The sequence below is a fragment of the Oncorhynchus keta genome, chromosome 10, assembly GCF_023373465.1.
Source record: "Oncorhynchus keta strain PuntledgeMale-10-30-2019 chromosome 10, Oket_V2, whole genome shotgun sequence".
Taxonomy (NCBI): domain Eukaryota; kingdom Metazoa; phylum Chordata; class Actinopteri; order Salmoniformes; family Salmonidae; genus Oncorhynchus; species Oncorhynchus keta.
In genome coordinates this window covers 44,423,824-44,443,432 of record NC_068430.1, presented here as the reverse complement: position 1 = coordinate 44,443,432, position 19,609 = coordinate 44,423,824, and the positions used below count along the sequence as shown (strand labels likewise).

Here is a 19,609-nt window from a genome sequence, read left to right as displayed (position 1 = left end):
GCTTTCTCAGAGTTGATGCACTACCCACAATGATGTGTTTCCTCATATTGAATTTGTTTTTTTAAACATGAAAATACCTCCCACATGCCTTGCAACAATAAGGAGCATGGCTTTGACTGGGTGATTTCAGGGGGAGCAAATGTGTGGTTGTCATGTCTTTTGCTTTTCATTGTCTTTGCTCTCCTTGTCAATTAGCAGCTCTGACCCTGACAGTAGCGCTCCACTCTCCACATCATCGACACATTCATTGTTTTCACTCTGAGTGGCAGATAATATTATATTCAGAAAATATAGTACCCAGCATCCGAACCAAACTTGTTCAAATCAATGAGTAAGACATGAGGAATCCAAAACAATTGTTAAAAGCCACTCACGGAACCCCAGACCCTATGCCAATACAGTGGAGGCTCTTCAGAAGAGGAAGGGAGGACCATCATCCTCTGTGAAATTGTATAAAAATAAAATAGTGAAATACTAAAAAAGTTATCCTTTTAGATAAAACTATATTGATTCAAATGTCACAAAATAATTGATTAAAACACACTGTTTTGCAATGAAGGTCTATAGTAACTTCAACAGCACTCTCTGGGGTAGCACCATGGTGTAGCCGGAGGACAGCGATCTTCTGTTCTCCTCTGGGTACAATGACTTTAATACAAAACCTAAGAGGCTCATAGGCCTCACTCCCTTCCATGGACCTCCATGATAATTATGACCACTTCCAGAGGACGACCTCCAACCAAGCCAATCAGTATGAACTGATATGTTGTTCATCCAGTCATAGTATTAGGATCAGAGAATGAACCTAGTGTGTTGAATTGGGGTTGTACCACCGAGCATTATGGGGGGGATGACATTATTGGATAGAGATTGAAAAGTGATAGTTGAGCATTTTTGGGTCACTATTCAATTCAAATGAGTTTCTTCAAATTACAGGAAATGGAGGAGGTAGATTATAAATAGTTCTCTTGGTTTTAGAACTTTATTTTTGTGTCCAGTTAGTGCAATGTATTAAAATGTGCCTTGCTAACTTCAGCAGCTAGCTAGCTAGCTAGCTAGCTGCTCAAGTGTGCTGTTTTTGTCGCCAACACTACCCACAAATTTTGTTGACTTTTTTGTTGAAGATCCCCTTTCATTCTCTGGGGTACACAGAAAGTGTACTAAAACCGAGGGTTGACCGCTGCCTGAGATCAGATTCATGAAGAATGGTGCAAAGGTTAGGACATTCAATACAAATTGTTATCAAAAGTATAGTTGGTTAACAGGGAGCAGTTCATCAATCTGCCTGTATTGCAGGCCTTGCCTGTTTCTTGGAAAGTCTTGGGCGAAATGGGGGTACAGTGATCGTTCAGCTAAACGGCAAAACAAAGCAGGGAGGATATAAATGCCCACATCAGATTCAAGCTTCTGGGAAAAAGCAGCATCGATCATGGCGAAGGTCTGGTTATTCAAACTGCTTAACACAACAAGAAACTAAGGAGAAACAGGGATCTTTTCAAGATGCTTATTTGGGGCAGCAGGTTAGAGCATTGGGCCAGTAATTGAAAGACAGGTTAGAGCATTGGGCCAGTAATTGAAAGACAGGTTAGAGCGTTGGGCCAGTAATTGAAAGACAGGTTAGAGCGTTGGCCAGTAATTGAAAGACAGGTTAGAGCGTTGGGCCAGTAATTGAAAGACAGGTTAGAGCGTTGGCCAGTAATTGAAAGACAGGTTAGAGTGTTGGGCCAGTAATTGAAAGACAGGTTAGAGCGTTGGGCCAGTAATTGAAAGGCAGTTTAGAGCATTGGCCAGTAACCGAAAGGTTGCTGGATTGAATCCCTGAGCTGACAAGGTAAAAAAAATCTGTCATTCTGCCCTTGAACGAGGCAGCTAATCCACTGTTCCCCGATAGGCCGTCATTGTAAAGAAGAATTTGTTATTTACTGACTTGCCTAGTTATATAAAATATATATATATTTTCACAACTGCGTTTTTGGGCATGCAATAATTGTTTTTTATAAGACACGACTAGAGGGGAAGTTCCGTTTACAACTACAAGGAGCTTGCAGCCATAATTGCACGTTACGATGCTTTACTTGCTGCACATATGGAACTTTCTAATGTATTTTCTGGGATTTCGAAATCAATTCAGAATGCAGCTTCCATAATGCAGACTCTGACGCAGCACATTTATTCGCGTGCGCTCAAGTAGGCTTTTCACACTCCACTATTTATTTTGCAAAGATTATAACACATAATCACAGACAGACACAAGCAAGCACTCATTACATGAACGTTACAGCAGCCTTGGCTACACCTAAACATTAGAGATCTGACATGCGGTATGGGGTGAAAAGGAGACAATTTTTCAGTCTGATCAACTGTAGGCTACTCATAAGAGCAGCTGCATACATCCAATGCGCGCTGTCCATTTGGTCAGGGTAACTAATTGGTGACGTTATGTATTTATATTCCATTTGTGTGTCAGGAGAAAATGTGAATGTGATCAAATTTGGTTTATATTCAAAAGTGTGCTGGCTAGGCTGCCTATATGTTTTCAATCCAAAATTATGAACTGGATTTAATCAATCAACATAATAGTGATGACATATGTGTTAATGTTTTATGAGGCCTGCAGTTGTATAGGCCTGCATGATGCAAACATGCATAAATCAAGCTCAGCCCTGTGAGTTCTATTGTCTCTCTGTTGTTGTCTCTGTGTCTGGGTAGAGGAAATCCACCCTCCTATTCTAGTCTAAATATAATTCATATGAACAAGAATAAGGTTGCTGCAGTTTGACAGGGTTTTCATCCCCACAAGTATAGGACATTGTTTCATTTTCAACAAAAAACATGTGACCTGATTAGGAAAAATTGGTCCCATCATAGCCCTCATAAAACCTTTTTACAACTGATTAATCAGTCATACCTTATACCTTATAGTGTCCAAAGTTTTCCTGGTTAGGTTAACAATGTGATTTTCTGGATTTTTTTTCTCATTTTGTCTGTCATAGTTGAAGTGTACCTATGATGAAAATTATAGGCCTCTCTCATATTTTTAAGTGGGAGAACTTGCATAATTGGTGGCTGACTAAATACCTTTTTGCCCCACTGTATGCCATTGGATGAGGTAATGTTTTGGTCCTAAGTGGTACCAAGAACGAGAAAAGAACTTTGTCTAAAAGGGCAAACTGAACGATAATTTATAGCCAATGGTGTCTGGCTATGGTATACTCCTCTCTGAAGTAAAATCTTTCTTTGTGTAATGTTCCTAAGATCTGTTATTTGTCATGTGAGTTTAGATGGGTGTGTCTTTGCTATAAAGGATCTCAGTTGCCATTATGTTGACACTCAGAGAATTCATTTATAGACACTGAATTGATCTCAGAGTCACAGGGCTATGGTGAAGCTCATATAATTAAAGATGGACTTTATGATAACTCTGACTTTTGTGTGTGGTTTGCTCTCTCATGATTTGGTAATACAGGAAATTTCCACGACACAAGACAGGAATGTCAGTATTCTGCTATGACCAGCGAAGAGCCCGTATCTCAATCCCATTCAGCACGTCTGGGACCTGTTGGATTGGAGGGGGAGGGCTAGGGCCACTCCCCCCAGAAATGTCCGGGAACTTGCAGGTGCCTTGTTGGAAGAGTGGGGTAACATCTCACTTCCAGAACTTGCAAATCTATTAAGTTTCCTGAAATAAAAGAAATTGACAGTTATATGATATTTCTTTTTTTTTGCTGAGTTTAACAGCCTCTAAGGTGCAGTGTTGAGTAAACGTGTGGTAGCCGGCTAGTAATGGATATTTAACAGTCTGATAACCTTGAGATAGAAGCAGTTTTTTCAGTATCTTGCCATTTTAAAAAAAAGACACTGTACAGCAAACTATAAAACAAGAATGATACAACAAAATGAATAAAAGCTACATAGCTTAAGCCAGGTGTGAGAGCATAAAAACCTTAACCCCATCATGATTTGAACATGCAACTTTCTAATCTTGAGTCAGGCCCACTACTGTTGCAAGACAAGGTCTTGGTTGACCTCCAAATCTGCAGGGGAGGCATGGTTTAATGGAACTGTTCCATAAGAGGATTCCTCGCCACGGGAACGTGCTTCCTCCCTGGTACGAAAGGTGTGTGACAATCAAATAACAATTTTACTACCAAAATATTACTAAGAATTCTCCTCGCCAACAAATCAGAGACAGCTGTAATCGGTATGGCATCAGAGTTTTAATCTGACTTCCCAGGCTTCTTGTCGCTGTTCGGGCATTGCTTTGTCATCTACTAGCTCCTGGTTCATTTCCTGCATGCGTTAACTTTGCAGACAGCAAAACGCTTAGTCAAAGTATACTGTGCACATGCCGTCCTTCAACCAAGATATCAACTTTGGCAGTGATTGTATTCAAGGCACTTATAAGGACTGATACACTGTGTTAATGTGATAAGGTAGATATCAGAGCAATTAACTCCTTTTGAACAATTCATGGTATAGCTACAGCAACACCAGTACAAAAAGTTAACCTGATCGTGACTCTGTAATGAATTTTATTTAGATTTTTTTTTTTTTTTTTTTTTAATAGTTTTTTTTTAACATTGTGCTCTCACAGCTGGCTTACGCTATGTAGCTTTTATTCATTTTATTGTATCCTTCTTGTTTTATAGTTTGCTGTACAGTGTCTTTTTTTTTAAATGGCAAGATACTGAAAAAACAGCTTTTATCTCAAGGCTATCAGACTGATTTATCCACATTGTGGATAAATCACAACTATCAGTAATAATAACAGATTCCAATAAACTCAAACAAATATGGTAACACTATGGTAGCACACTGAAAAGTGCACTTTCATAATAATTACTTGTTATATGGCTGCATTGTGATACATTATAACGATTATCAATTACGCTACGGCAAGTAACAAAACCTATGCTTGGCAGACCATGAGGTGAAACAGGTCTGTCTCAAGCCTGATGCTTAATTTTCAATAGACCCCTTGCCCCTTACCCTCAAGTCACACCTTTTATTCCTATCCCCTAGGCACTTCCCCCCCAACCTTCAACTCACTGCATGAAGAACTGAAACATAAGATAGATCAATTCATTATGGGGGACATCTCAACCTTGAGCTTGAGTTGGTAGAATGGTCACCAGATTATGTACATCCATCCCATTTCAAGGTCAATCTCCACAAGTATATAGGGGGTTTGGTGGTAGGAGAAAGGTGCTAGCTAGGGTGCAGGGGCTAGTCGTAGAGGATATACTGAAGAGTCTAAGGGGTGGTTAATGGACCCCTCTTTATGGTTGTCAATTTCATTGAAAACAGACCTGCTTTTTTTTATCGTCAGCTTATCATGTCTTAAAACAAGGACATATGAAGTTTATCAGTGTTTTTGTTAAGGCAGTGGAAACCCTTGTTCAAACAAGTGATTGAGGCTGATTGAGTTTTGCTGCGGAATGGGAAAGTCCTAGAGATATGAGTGAGATAGGAGTGGTCGTTGAGAGTATAAAAGGGTTCAGCAGCCCATGGAGCAATGTACAGAGCAACCATGGGCAAACTACTCATCTGCGTTGGTAAGTGGAATTTATTTAGGCTTATTTAGCTTATAACTGTACTACTGGTCTTTATTTCAAACATGTTATTTACATTTTCATTGTAATGACAATGAGCAACATTCAGAGTCTATGCTCTATGCTAAGGCTTTGGCTCCCTGTGGAGAGAATTGGCCACTGACGAATGTCCTCTAGTTATGCATTTTGTCTATGCTAATGTGGTCAAATTCTGTTTCTAAGGACTGAGGTTGACAGCACCATGACCCACCTATATTAATATATTATTATATTATATTATTCATGTCAGAGGGGAATAACTGCACTTTATATCATTACAGTTCTGAATTATGTTGACTTGAAAAAAAGTTTAATATGACACAACCTCTGCCTTTCTCTTCCTCCCTTCTTTATTTCTCTGGATTTCTCTCACACTATTCTCCTTTTCTCTCTCTCTCTAGGACTGGCTCTCCTGCTGCATGCACAGCTAGGTACGTTTAAAGTTCATTTCATTTACATGTAGCCAGCATTAAGGTAAGTAGCCAATCAGAGAACAATAACTCGATTTACAGAACATGCCAACCCTGACTCTAACCCGCCAAACTCCAAACTCTAACATTACTACTACCCTTCCATAGGATCCTCCTACATCCTATCCTGTTATTTCACTAACTGGGGCCAGTACCGGCCAGGAGCAGGCAAGTATTTCCCCACCAACGTGGACCCCTGTCTCTGTGACCATCTGATCTATGCCTTTGCCGGCATGGCCAACAATGAGATCAAGACCTACGAATGGGACGATGAGAAACTCTATGGACAGTTCCAGGCACTCAAGAACCAGTGAGAGAGAGACACACAAACACACACACACACTCAAGCAGGCATGCACACATGCACATACGCATGCAGGCACGCACACACATAGACAAATGCAGGCAAACACTTTCTCATTCAGGCATGTACACACCACAGGAGGTTTGTGGCACCTTAAGTGTGGAGGACGGGCTCGTGGTAAGAGCTGGAGCAGAATTAGTGGAATAGTATCAAATATGTGAAACACATTGTGTCTATGTGTTTGATGCCATTCCATTTCCGCCATCCCAGATATTTTTATGAGCTTTCTTCCCCTCAGCAGCCTCCCGTGGTGCACACATGCACGCCTAAGCCAGTAATAACCCTAAGTCTTGTATTTGGTAACAGGAACAGCAACTTGAAGACTCTGCTGGCCATTGGAGGATGGAATTTTGGCACTCAGCCGTAAGTGGAGATGCATATAAACATGCAAGTACACACACACACATTTACACACACACCCTGTGTCTGACCTGTGTGCGTGTACCCAGGTTCACAGCAATGGTGTCCAGTGCAGCCAACCGCCAGACGTTCATCAGCAGCGTTATCAAGTTCCTGAGACAGTACCAGTTTGACGGCCTGGACATTGACTGGGAGTATCCCGGATCCAGAGGCTCCCCACCCGCAGACAAGGCCAGATTCACCACCTTGCTGCAGGTTAGACTCAAACACCCATACACATACACACACACACACACACACACACACAAATGAACAAACATGAATAAACACACACACACGCAGATTAACAATCACACATACAGACACACACACATACACACACAAAATAGCTCATGCTCATGCATACACAAATGAACACACAGACAGGAATGAACACCTGAACTCCCAAATTAACACACACATCCCTCTGTGCACTGTCTCCATCTAGGAGCTGATGGCTGCCTTTGAGTCTGAAGGAAAGAACACCAACCGTCCTCGTCTGATGCTGACTGCAGCTGTGGCTGCCGGAAAGGGAACCATCGACACCGCATACCAGATCGCCGAGATTGGATCGTCAGTACATACACACTGGGTCTCATTCATATATTAGTTCTTCGGAAAAATGTGTACATTAAAACATGCATGATCTATCAAATACTTCTTGGCATATTGGAAACTCTTTCTCTCTCTCTCTCCCTCTCAGCGTGTTGGACTACCTGCATGTGATGACCTATGACTTTCATGGATCTTGGGAACACAACACTGGAGAAAACAGCCCTCTGTACAGAGGACCAGCTGATCAGGGAGATTACATCTACTTCGATGTGGTGAGTCTCTCTCTCTGTACCCATCCCTTCCTCTCTCTCTTCCTCTGCTCACCTATCTCTTCCTGCCTATTTAGTTTTGAGCTGAGTGAGTAAAACATTTCTTTAAAATTCTCACTACCACATACTGTGTGTGTTCTCAGGACTATGCTATGAAGTACTGGAAGAGCAGTGGTGCCCCCGCTGAGAAGCTCCTGGTTGGATTCCCCACCTACGGCCACACCTTCCAGCTGGCCAGTGGCTCTAACACTGGAGTGGGCGCTCCCGCCACTGGCCCCGGCCCGGCCGGACCATTCACCAGACAGTCTGGCTTCCTGGCCTACTACGAGGTAATTGACACAGGTCCGAAATTACACCCTATTCCAATCCCTACACAATGCACTACTTGTGTGCTCTTGTCAAAGGTATTGTCCTGGGGAACAGGGTGTCATTTTGGACGCAAACCCAGTGTATGTTTTTGAGTGATTACATCTGCAGCTTCCTGAATCATGCAACTTGCAACCCTAACGTGTGTGTGTGTGTCATTAGATCTGCACCTTACTGAAACAGGGAGCTACCCAGGCCTGGGACTCTGCCCAGATGGTGCCCTACGCCTACACCCAGCAGAACATCTGGGTTGGATATGACAACGTCAAGAGTTTCCAGGACAAGGTCTGTGTTTGTGGGGGTGTTTGTCTGTTGGAGGAAATATATAACTAGGGAGTAATGGCGTAGCATCCTACTCTGTTACAATAATCCTTATAATATATGGAATTAAAGAGTAGCTTTTTTCTTCGTGATTTACAGTAGTGAGTGCATACATTTTGTTATGGGTGACCCCAGCGAGAATCGAATCCACTATCCTGGCATTGCAAGATCCATTCCCTACCAACTGAGCAACATAGAACTTCATCATTTGCCCTATCACCTATACATATTTATCCAATTTCATCCCGTTAAGTAAACCCTCCTCTCCCTTCTGTTTCTCCCCTACAGATCGAGTGGCTGAAGAACACTGGCTTCGGAGGAGCCATGGTGTGGACTCTGGATCTGGATGACTTCTCTGGAACCTTCTGTGGACAGGGCAGATACCCACTGATCAACACCCTCAAGTCTGGACTGGGAACCGGAGCTGGTGAGACAGACACAAACACAAGCCTGCTTGTACACACAAACGTTCAACAACAACCCTCTCTCACTATCTCAACCAGACCTGGGTTCAAATAGTAGTTGAAAAGATTTCAACCCCCTTTCTCTTCTACATTCCCCCAACTCCTATTTCCTCCATGTCTCCCAGGTTGTGCCGCCCGTACGGGCCCCATTGCCCCAGTGATACCTACCCAACAACCACTCAACCCCCCACAGCCCGGAGGTCAAGGGGGCAGCAGTGGCAGTAGCAGTGGGGGATCTGGCTTCTGCGCCGGCAAGGCTGACGGCATGTACCCTGACCCCACCAATAAGAACAGCTTCTACAATTGTAGCCAGGGCAAGACCTACGACCAGCACTGTGCTGCCGGTCTGGTGTTCGACATCAGCTGCAAGTGCTGCAACTGGGCCTAAAAAACCACGGTTCCCCCCTATTAATGTTTCCTTCCCCCTCTCGTATGTCATGAAGGAGCTGGGTCTAAAGGTTTTGTGGTTGTTAGGTCCACTGTTGTCATGGCCCATTCCAACATCAGCTCCACTTAACATTTAACATCCACTCCAATAAACATCCACCATATAAATTCATCCTGCTGTCTCTGTCACTTTACTTCATCCACACTGTGTGGGTTTTAGTTATTAAACTTCATTGTACTTTGACTGCAAAAAAATCAGTAATCTACAAATCACCTTGGATCCCACATAGCTAGTCATTATCTGAACAAGATAAGCAATGCTGCTCCTTGCCTTCTCAACTGATTCCCTCACTTATTCCCTTGTCAGTTTAGTTTCATACAATTCATTCCACCACATAGAATCACAGTAAAAGTCCTTTGTTGCAGTCAAACTTTACCAGGCTTACAGACACGGTATAAAATCAGACAGAGCTTAGGCTGACTCATCATTACCATGACATTTAAAGTTAAGGCACTGACATAAACATATAGACAACAGTAAATAGAAAAGTACTTCAACTTAATGGGAAATCTGTGATTTTCAAAATTGTAAAACAGACAAGACCAAAGTTCAAAGTGAAACTAAGCATTCATAATTGTAAATTCTAATGTTCTCACCTTGGTATAAAATACACACATACACTCTCCTGCATTTTTATTTGTACATTGAAGCTACAACTTTTAATTTGGCTCTGTACTCAATTTGAGATCAAATGTTTTAAATGAGGCGACAGCACACAATGTCACTTATTATTTGAGGGTATTTTCATACATATCTGTTTTACCGTTTAGAAATGAAAGCACTGTATGTAGCTAGTCTACCCATTTGAATGTGTCTAGTATTTGGACAAATTCCCGTGTGTATTAAAGTAGTCAAAAGTTTAGTATTTGGTCACAAATTCCAAGCATGCAATGACTACTTCAAGTTAGTGACTCTACAAACTTGTAGGCTGCATTTGAAGTTTGTTTTGGTTGAGCTTCGGATAATGTTGTGCCCAATAGAAATTCATATTTAAATAATCTGTCATTTTGGAGCCACTTTTAATTTAAATGACATTGTATGCTTCTGAACACTTTTATATTAATATGGATGCTATGATATTTACGGAAATCATGAATAATGATGAGTGAGGGAGTTAGAGGCATACATATTTATTACCCCATCAAAATTTGACCCCCCTCCCCTGACATTGGTAAGAGTGAGAGGTTAACACGTTTTGGGGGCATGACCTTTATGCATCTGTAACTTCACTCATCATTATGTACAATTCATTCATGATTATCCGTAATCATGGCAGCATCCACATTAATGTAGAAGTGTTAATTTATTTAGAATAGAAGTGACTCCAAAATGACACAATACATTATTTACCATTCATTTATATTGGGCACAACATTCCCGAAACACAACCAAAACAAACTGCAAATGCATCAAGCAAGGTTTTAGAGGTTGGCAAGTAGCCTAGCATTTAGAGTGGTTAGAGTGTTGGGCCAGTAACCGAAAAGTTGCTAGTTCAAATCTATGAGCTGACAATGTGGAAATTTAGTCGATCTGCCCTTGAGCAAGGCACTTAATCCTAATTGTTCCAGGATACCCATCAACAATGGCTTATCCTTGGCAACGACCCCACTCTCAGGGGTAGTTGGGATATGCAAGAAACACATTTCCATTTCACCCTCGTACAGGTTGTACATGCAGTGAAACAGGACAGATACAAGCACCTCTTATTTTACCTTTTGAGAGTCACAAACTTGATGCATTTGGTCCCATATTTCTAGCATGCAATGACTACAAAACTTTTCACTAAATTCAATACAAGTTAATTTGTCTAAACACTTATGACATATTGAAATTGGGGGACTTGAAACAAAGGTCTTTCATTTCTAAAAAAGATATGTATGAAAATACCCCCAAATAAAAAGGTTACATTTTGCACTGTTTGCCTCATAAAACATTTGATCTCAAATCCAAAATGCTGGTGTTTAGAACAAAATTAAACATTAGCTTCACTATCCAAACAAATACACCCAGTTTATTAGGTACACCCATCTAGGACTGGGTCTGACCCCCCTTTGCCTTCAGAACATTCTCTGGGCATGGATTCTACAAGGTATTGTCACGAACCGGCTCAAAGCCCGCAACAAAAGGGAGACAACGTGGAGATAAGGCGTAACAAAAGATATATTACATTTACATTTACATTTAAGTCATTTAGCAGACGCTCTTATCCAGAGCGACTTACAAATTGGTGCATTCACCTTATGACATCCAGTGGAACAGCCACTTTACAATAGTGCATCTAAATCTTTTAAGGGGGGTGAGAAGGATTACTTTATCCTATCCTAGGTATTCCTTAAAGAGGTGGGGTTTCAGGTGTCTCCGGAAGGTGGTGATTGACTCCACTGTCCTGGCGTCGTGAGGGAGTGTGTTCCACCATTGGGGAGCCAGAGCAGCGAACAGTTTTGACTGGGCTGAGCGGGAACTGTACTTCCTCAGTGGTAGGGAGGCGAGTAGGCCAGAGGTGGATGAACGCAGTGCCCTTGTTTGGGTGTAGGGCCTAATCAGAGCCTGGAGGTACTGAGGTGCCGTTCCCCTCACAGCTCCGTAGGCAAGCACCATGGTCTTGTAGCGGATGCGAGCTTCAACTGGAAGCCAGTGGAGAGAGCGGAGGAGCGGGGTGACGTGAGAGAACTTGGGAAGGTTGAACACCAGACGGGCTGCGGCGTTCTGGATGAGTTGTAGGGGTTTAATGGCACAGGCAGGGAGCCCAGCCAACAGCGAGTTGCAGTAATCCAGACGGGAGATGACAAGTGCCTGGATTAGGACCTGCGCCGCTTCCTGTGTGAGGCAGGGTCGTACTCTGCGGATGTTGTAGAGCATGAACCTACAGGAACGGGCCACCGCCTTGATGTTAGTTGAGAACGACAGGGTGTTGTCCAGGATCACGCCAAGGTTCTTAGCGCTCTGGGAGGAGGACACAATGGAGTTGTCAACCGTGATGGCGAGATCATGGAACGGGCAGTCCTTCCCGGGAGGAAGAGCAGCTCCGTCTTGCCGAGGTTCAGCTTGGGGTGGTGATCCGTCATCCACACTGATATGTCTGCCAGACATGCAGAGATGCGATTCGCCACCTGGTCATCAGAAGGGGAAAGGAGAAGATTAATTGTGTGTCGTCTGCATAGCAATGATAGGAGAGACCATGTGAGGTTATGACAGAGCCAAGTGACTTGGTGTATAGCGAGAATAGGAAGGGCCTAGAACAGAGCCCTGGGGGACACCAGTGGTGAGAGCGTGTGGTGAGGAGACAGATTCTCGCCACGCCACCTGGTAGGAGCGACCTGTCAGGTAGGACGCAATCCAGCGTGGGCTGCGCCGGAGATGCCCAACTCGGAGAGGGTGGAGAGGAGGATCTGATGGTTCACAGTATCGAAGGCAGCCGATAGGTCTAGAAGGATGAGAGCAGAGGAGAGAGAGTTAGCTTTAGCAGTGCGGAGCGCCTCCGTGATACAGAGAAGAGCAGTCTCAGTTGAATGACTAGTCTTGAAACCTGACTGATTTGGATCAAGAAGGTCATTCTGAGAGAGATAGCGGGAGAGCTGGCCAAGGACGGCACGTTCAAGAGTTTTGGAGAGAAAAGAAAGAAGGGATACTGGTCTATAGTTGTTGACATCGGAGGGATCGAGTGTAGGTTTTTTCAGAAGGGGTGCAACTCTCGCTCTCTTGAAGACGGAAGGGACGTAGCCAACGGTCAGGGATGAGTTGATGAGCGAGGTGAGGTAAGGGAGAAGGTCTCCGGAAATGGTCTGGAGAAGAGAGGAGGGGATAGGGTCGAGCGGGCAGGTTGTTGGGCGGCCGGCCGTCACAAGACGCGAGATTTCATCTGGAGAGAGAGGGGAGAAAGAGGTCAGAACACCGGGTAAGGCAGTGTGAGCAGAACCATATTTATTAACTAAAGCAACTAAGGAAAATATACAATGGTGTGTGTAATCAGTAGTGTAAGTGAGTATTTTGCATGCATGAATGTGATAATGCAGGGTGTTGAAAAGATGCTAAAGCAAACAACTCAAAAACCATTAAGAAACAACAAAATCCATAAAGGTGTCTGCAGAGTCTCCTCCATGAATGGGGAAGTGGTGTATTTATCCTGGGAGACACCGGGCCCAGGTGTTTCCCATGTAGCTGACGACCCTCCCAACTCCACCTACCGGCATCCTAATAAGGAAACAGAAAGAATACTATAGACAGAGTGGGAGGGTCGTCACATTCCCGCCCATAAAACCGGGGACCAACAAGGGCCCCAGAACAACGACACAGCCCTCTGCGTCCCAACTTCACACAGCTTCTGCGTCCCAAATTGATGAGGGGTTACGTGTTCACTTACAATTTGCCCCAGCCAACCTCCTCCCTAGACCTCAGCAACCTTCGCACAGGAAGCAACATTTAAGAGGAAAGAAAAAAAACAGGAGGGAGCTGACAGGACAGAGAGAACATGACAATACGAACAATGGTCAGTCACATAAACATTTAGGAACAGGGCGCACGAGAGCGCATCAGCAATCACGTTCTCAGTCCCCCGGATGTGCCGCACATCAAGATGGAATGATTGTAAAAATAAACACCAGCGCATTATCCTCTGGTTTGGACACATCATGGACCTCAGAAAAGTGAGGGGGTTATGGTCGGTGTAGACCACAATAGATACTACCCCCCGACCCGACATACACTTCGAAGTGTTGTAGGGCCCAAATGAGTGCTAGCGCTTCCTTTTCAATAACCGAATAGATCAACTGATAATCATTAAACTTTTTAGGAAAGAAACTAACAGGCCTCTCAACCCCAGACACATCTGCTTGCAGCAAAACTGCACCTGCCCCCACATGACTAGCATCCACCTGCCAATAGCCTTTTAACAGGTCAAATTTGCTCAAACTTAGCTGCACCGACTTGAACACAGTCCTCCATCCGAGGAAGAGGAAAATAATCTGGCTTTGTGACACTGTTTACCTTACGGTAGTCCGTACAAAATCTGTTTATTCCATCCGGTTTACTGACCAAGATACAGGGAGAAGCCCAACTGGAGAAAGAAGGCTCTGCTATCTTACTCTCCAGCATGTACTTGACCTCAGTATCCAGACAACGTAGTTTCTCTGAATAAACTCTATAGAACCGCTGACGAATGGGGTCAGCATCTCCAATGTCAATATCATGTTCTATTAAGGTTGTACGTGTAGGTGTATCAGAAAACAAACCAGGAAATGTCTGAATCAGACCAACCATCTCTTTCCGCCCATCAACAGGTAGGTGAGTGAGAAGACTGTCTAAAATATCCAGTGTTTCTGAATTTTTCAATCTACCCTGCAATATACAATCGTCAGGACCAGGAACATCCTCCTCATGCACAGATCTAGCACGACAAGAACCCAAGGAAACAACGGTATCAGCCAAAAGAACAGGTTACCGTCCTCTGTGGACTTCCACTGTTCAGTCTCAGAGGAACGTGCATAATAGGGTTTTAACCTTTTAGTCCACCAAAACCGTATGCGGGTTTGTGACTAGGGCTCAAGCTCATTAGCATAACGCACAATGTGAAAAAATATTCCTACAAATATTTAACCTCCACACATTAACAAGAAAAATAGCTCAAATGAAAGATAAACAAGTTGTTTATCTACCCAGCAAGTCAGATTTCTAAAATGTTTTACGGCGAAAACATAGCACATATTTATGTCCAACCACCACTGCAGACATACCTCATTAGCATAGCCAAGTAGGAAAAAATATGCAATCAACAAACGCAGGATTAAAAGAAAAATAATTTCACTAACCTTTTGAAATCTTCATCAGATAAGTAATATAATATAACATGTTACACAGTACATTCATTTTTTTTCCAATAATATGCTATATATATCCATAAATCTCTGTTTACAATTACGCATCATTCAAAAAATGCTACTGCAATGTCAGGAGAAATGAAATAGCTCCGGCAGATAACGTCAGCTAACAAGGAATACACATCATAAACTTTGACTAAATATGCATGTTTTACATATGTATAGCAAGATACACTTCTTCTAAATGCAAACGCTGTGTTACATTTATTTTTAACGTTACATTTTGCGTTCACTAGGCTATAATAGGGAGTCATTAGCATAATGACTCCTCTATAATAATAATAATAATATATGCCATTTAGCAGACGCTTTTATCCAAAGCGACTTACAGTCATGTGTGCATACATTCTACGTATGGGTGGTCCCGGGAATCGAACCCACTACCCTGGCGTTACAAGCGCCATGCTCTACCAACTGTGCTACAGAAGGACTCCTCTATCTTGGAGTCGACAGAAACCCAAAATTAACACATAAATATTCCCTTACCTTTGCTGTTCATCCATCAGAAGACCTGGAAGGGATTATACTCACCAAATTAGCGTTCAGTTTTCAAGTCTGCGTCTTTCGGTTCTCAAAATAGCCTCATTTCGGTCAAAATGTAGGCAAAATTCAAGTGGATGCGCACCAAAACGTCGAAATTATATATTATATGTCGAGTAAACTTGTCAAACTATGTTCATAATTAAGCTTTAACATGTTATAAAGGTCTACAGCAATCGTGAGGGCGAACAGACACACGTCTTTTAATCGATCCTGAGGGAAAGAGAGAAAAGGTGCAGAGCGCACATAGAGGTGCACTTTCGGCACGCTCAAAGTCTCGTGAGCGCGACATTCTCACAGTTACACACCTCATTGGAAGCAGGCTTCGCACTGAACACATACAGACTCTTCCCAGGGTTGTAACTGCTTGGTAAGTGCGTATACGATGACGTCAAAGTGGTGCCAACTTTTTCCATTACAAGAGAGACTTTGGGAGAATGCATGCCCTGACACTTCTGCTTTACATAGAGACCAAATTTAAACGGTTTTAGAAGCTTGAGAGTGTTTTCTATTCGATAATATTTTTTATATGCATATATTAGCAACTTTTGACAAAAATGTATCATGTTTTATATGGGTACCCAATTCCTCCAGAAGGGGCAGTAATCAGGGGTAGCCTTAAGAGGTTAATTAATTAACAGATTTACATGGCACAGCTGATGTGCTTTCCTCTGTTCTGGAGTGGCAACTAGATAATTTTGCTCAGTATACTGGCGCACCACTGTATCTGGACCTTGAAACTTGGCTTGAAAAGGAGTACCAACAATTGGCAGCAGAGCAAGAACCTGGTCACCCGGACTAAAGTGACGAGGCTCAGTTCGGCGATCAAATATGCCCATCATCCTCTCCTGTGAAGACGACAACTTTTCCTTAGCCATTTCACCGGCGTCACCGGAAATCACACACATACGATAACAGGGACTGAGGAGGCTCGGGACACTTCCGTCATCCTGGAGAACAGATAAAAGTCCACGCACCCTATGTCCAAACACAAGGTCATTTGGACTGAAACCCGTGCTCTCCTGTGAAACCTCCCTAGCGGCTAACAGTAACCAAGGCAACCCCGCCTCCCAATCCTTATCCATCTCAGTACAATAAGCTCTCAACAAAGACTTAAGTGTTTGATGGAAACGTTCCAGTGCTCCTTGACTTTGCACGTGATAGGCGCTAGACAAATTGTGTTTAATATGGAGCTGTTGCCGAACCTGACTAAACAGATTAGAGGTGAAATTAGATCCTTGATCACTCTGAATGACCTTTGGGATTCCAAACAATGAGAGAAACTGAGTCAAAGCTTTTAACACAGACTTAGTCGTGACAGATCGGAGAGGATAGGCAGCAGGAAACCTAGTGATCTGACACATCACAGTGAACAGGTAACTTGCTACCCTTTTTAGAACGAGGCAGAGGACCCACACAGTCAATAATCAGATACTCAAAAGGTTGGCTGAGTACAGGAATAGGAAACAAGGGTACCGGCTTAATAGCTTGATTAGGCTTACCAGTTAATTGACAGGTGACAAGTTTTGATAAAATCAGAAACATCCCTCTTTAATCTAAGTTTTCCTCACCCCCATATGTCCAGCAACGTCACTGTGAGAAGTCCAACACCAACTCACGAAGCTTAACTGGTACAACAACCTGACTAATTGCCTCCCCCAAAAAACAACTATCATGAGACACCCACTTTCTCATCAGGACATCCTCTTGGAGAAAATAGCCATGGGCGACATCTCCCAACTGTTCTACAGGCACAATTTGGTCACGCAACTCTTCTAACGTGGAGTCATCCCGTTGCGCATTGATTAGATCTGAGCGGGTTACAGATAACGGAACAGGGAAAACAGTGACATGCATGTTTGTATTATTATCATTAGTCGGCGCAGTGACCAGTTCACCACGGCCCATAGAACGTGTCACTGCACACGCAGAGAACACCTCTGGGAAACTCTGTACACTCATCAGGAATACCAACAAATGACGGCTTGGTCGAAACCACTAGAGATGGAAACACGACAGGCCATACACGCTCACCAGCCAAGTTATTCCCAAGGATAACGTCGATACCCTCAATAGGCAACGAAGGACGCACCCCCACAACAACTTCACCCTTCACCAGCCCACAATCCAACATCAGTTTATGCAATGGAACTGACAGTGTGTTCAAACCTCTTCCCCTAATTAGAACACTATTCCCCGAATCAGTCTCAGCAGAAAAGGGTAACAGACTCCAACACAAATGATTCAGAGGCACCTGTGTCTCTCAGGATCTTCACTGGCACTAGGTCTTTACTTCCTAACATAGACACAAAACATTCCGTAATGAAAGGTAAATAGTCTGGATCAATATGGACTTTCACATTCTCCTGGGCCTGAGGAAATGAGTCATGTGTGAACTGATGTGGAACAGGTGCAGCTAATGCGGTAGGCTTAGATTTAGCGTAAGCACCATTTGACCTGAGAAGTGGACATTCGTTTTTCCAATGACCTGAACCTTGACAGTAGTGACACTCCTGCCCAAAGTCAGCTTTACCATGGGAGTCAGGCTCAACCCTAGTTGAATAGAACTCTCCCCGTGAACCAAAGTATCTCGGTGAGCGAAGCCCAAATCTATCCGAACGCCCCCACTCTTCCTGAATACGGGGCTCTGCAAAGACACATTTGTGAGTCAACACATACTCGTCCGCAAAAACCGCAGCTTCAGCGACATTCTTTACTTTCTGTTCGTTAATATACGTGGCAATACAATCAGGAATTGTGTCCTTAAATTGCTCTAACATAATCAGATCACACAGCCCTTGGAAAGTCACAACTGCAGAGGCGGAACACCAGCGATGAAACTGTAAAGACAATTGTCGCGCAAACTCAACATGAGTCTGCTTATCATCCCTTTTTAAAGTTCTAAATCATTGGCGGTAAGCCTCAGGGACCAATTCATAAATCTGTAACACAGCTGTTTTAACTTTATCATAACTGGCACTGTCGGCTACACTAAGAGCTGAATATGCTTCCTGCGCTTTACCGGTCAGCACACACTGTAACATTAAAGTGCGGTCAGAATCAGGCCAACTCCTAGCGTCAGCAACACGCTCAAACAACGAAAAGAAAGTCTCTGGGTCCTTTTCATTAAACTGAGGCAATAACCGTAAGTTTCCAACAATATCAAATGTCTCTGGGGCACGACCAAAATAGGAACTACCCCTAGGTAGATCTGGGTCACCTTCCCAGAACAAACTCTCCCCTGAGATCTTTCCTTCCCTAACCAACTCTATACGTTCTTGTTGCAACTTGATTTTAGCACGCTCCATATCTTGTTTAAATGCCAATTCCTTTTCAAACTTTACACGATCATGCTGCCGATCATGCTCTCTTTTCTCACGTGCATGCTGCCGATCATGCTCTAGCTTTAACAGAAGCAGTTCTTTCTGCTGTTGGAAAAGGCTACTAGGACTAACCGATAGAATGGCCATTGTAACGTTATGGGGAGACGACAAGTCCTCAGCAGAGGCTGCCCCAGTGGTAACTTCAAGAATACCACTCCATCAAATTGGTCTTCAATATCAACCTAATAGAATTCTTTAAACGTTTATCACCAATTTCAACCTTGTAGTGTTCAGTGATCTTCAACAGCTGTTCTTTAGTACGTAAATCTAACAATTCCTCTGATGGAAAGCGAATGAACTCATCTACATAAGACGCCATAGTCACAAAAAAAAAATTCTCACTCTTCCCCTCTGCTGAGCACACCAAACCACAACCCGAGAATTGACAATCACCCTGAGCACCACAGAAGAGAGATGAGATACAGAGCTTCCCCAAAACCTACAATAACTCAACCCTAGTCTTTGTGCGGATTTGCGGTGGGAATTTAAGCAAGGTAGCCCGCTGGCAAGGAAATAGAACTCCCCAGCATGCTGGCAAATTCCACCAAGCCACGGATGTGCCCCCG

At 43.3% G+C, this 19,609-nt stretch overlaps 1 protein-coding gene and 1 long non-coding RNA gene across 6 annotated transcripts in view; one reads left to right on the top strand and one right to left on the bottom strand.

Moving 5' to 3' along the window:
- Positions 1-2,190: 2,190 nt before the first annotated feature.
- LOC127932222 (uncharacterized) lies at positions 2,191-7,005 on the bottom strand. The gene is made up of 2 exons (XR_008144624.1): positions 6,857-7,005; positions 2,191-3,679 (listed from the first exon to the last, which is right to left on the bottom strand). It is a non-coding gene; the product is annotated as an uncharacterized LOC127932222 (long non-coding RNA).
- LOC118388815 (acidic mammalian chitinase-like) overlaps positions 5,422-19,609 on the top strand; it is a 72,241-nt gene continuing 58,053 nt past the window's right edge. The window contains exons 1-11 of one of the 5 annotated variants that reach the window (XM_052527098.1): positions 5,423-5,555; positions 5,993-6,022; positions 6,170-6,371; positions 6,732-6,788; positions 6,875-7,040; positions 7,273-7,397; positions 7,528-7,651; positions 7,792-7,977; positions 8,177-8,299; positions 8,624-8,762; positions 8,925-8,999. In XM_052527098.1, coding sequence (XP_052383058.1) covers positions 5,516-5,555; positions 5,993-6,022; positions 6,170-6,371; positions 6,732-6,788; positions 6,875-7,040; positions 7,273-7,397; positions 7,528-7,651; positions 7,792-7,977; positions 8,177-8,299; positions 8,624-8,762; positions 8,925-8,999 — 1,267 coding nt within the window. In that variant the 5' untranslated portion in view covers positions 5,423-5,515. Of the gene's footprint in view, positions 5,556-5,992; positions 6,023-6,169; positions 6,372-6,731; positions 6,789-6,874; positions 7,041-7,272; positions 7,398-7,527; positions 7,652-7,791; positions 7,978-8,176; positions 8,300-8,623; positions 8,763-8,924; positions 9,359-19,609 lie in introns of those variants that run through there. The other 4 variants (XM_035778298.2, XM_052527093.1, XM_052527094.1 and 1 more) reach the window with 4 other exon arrangements.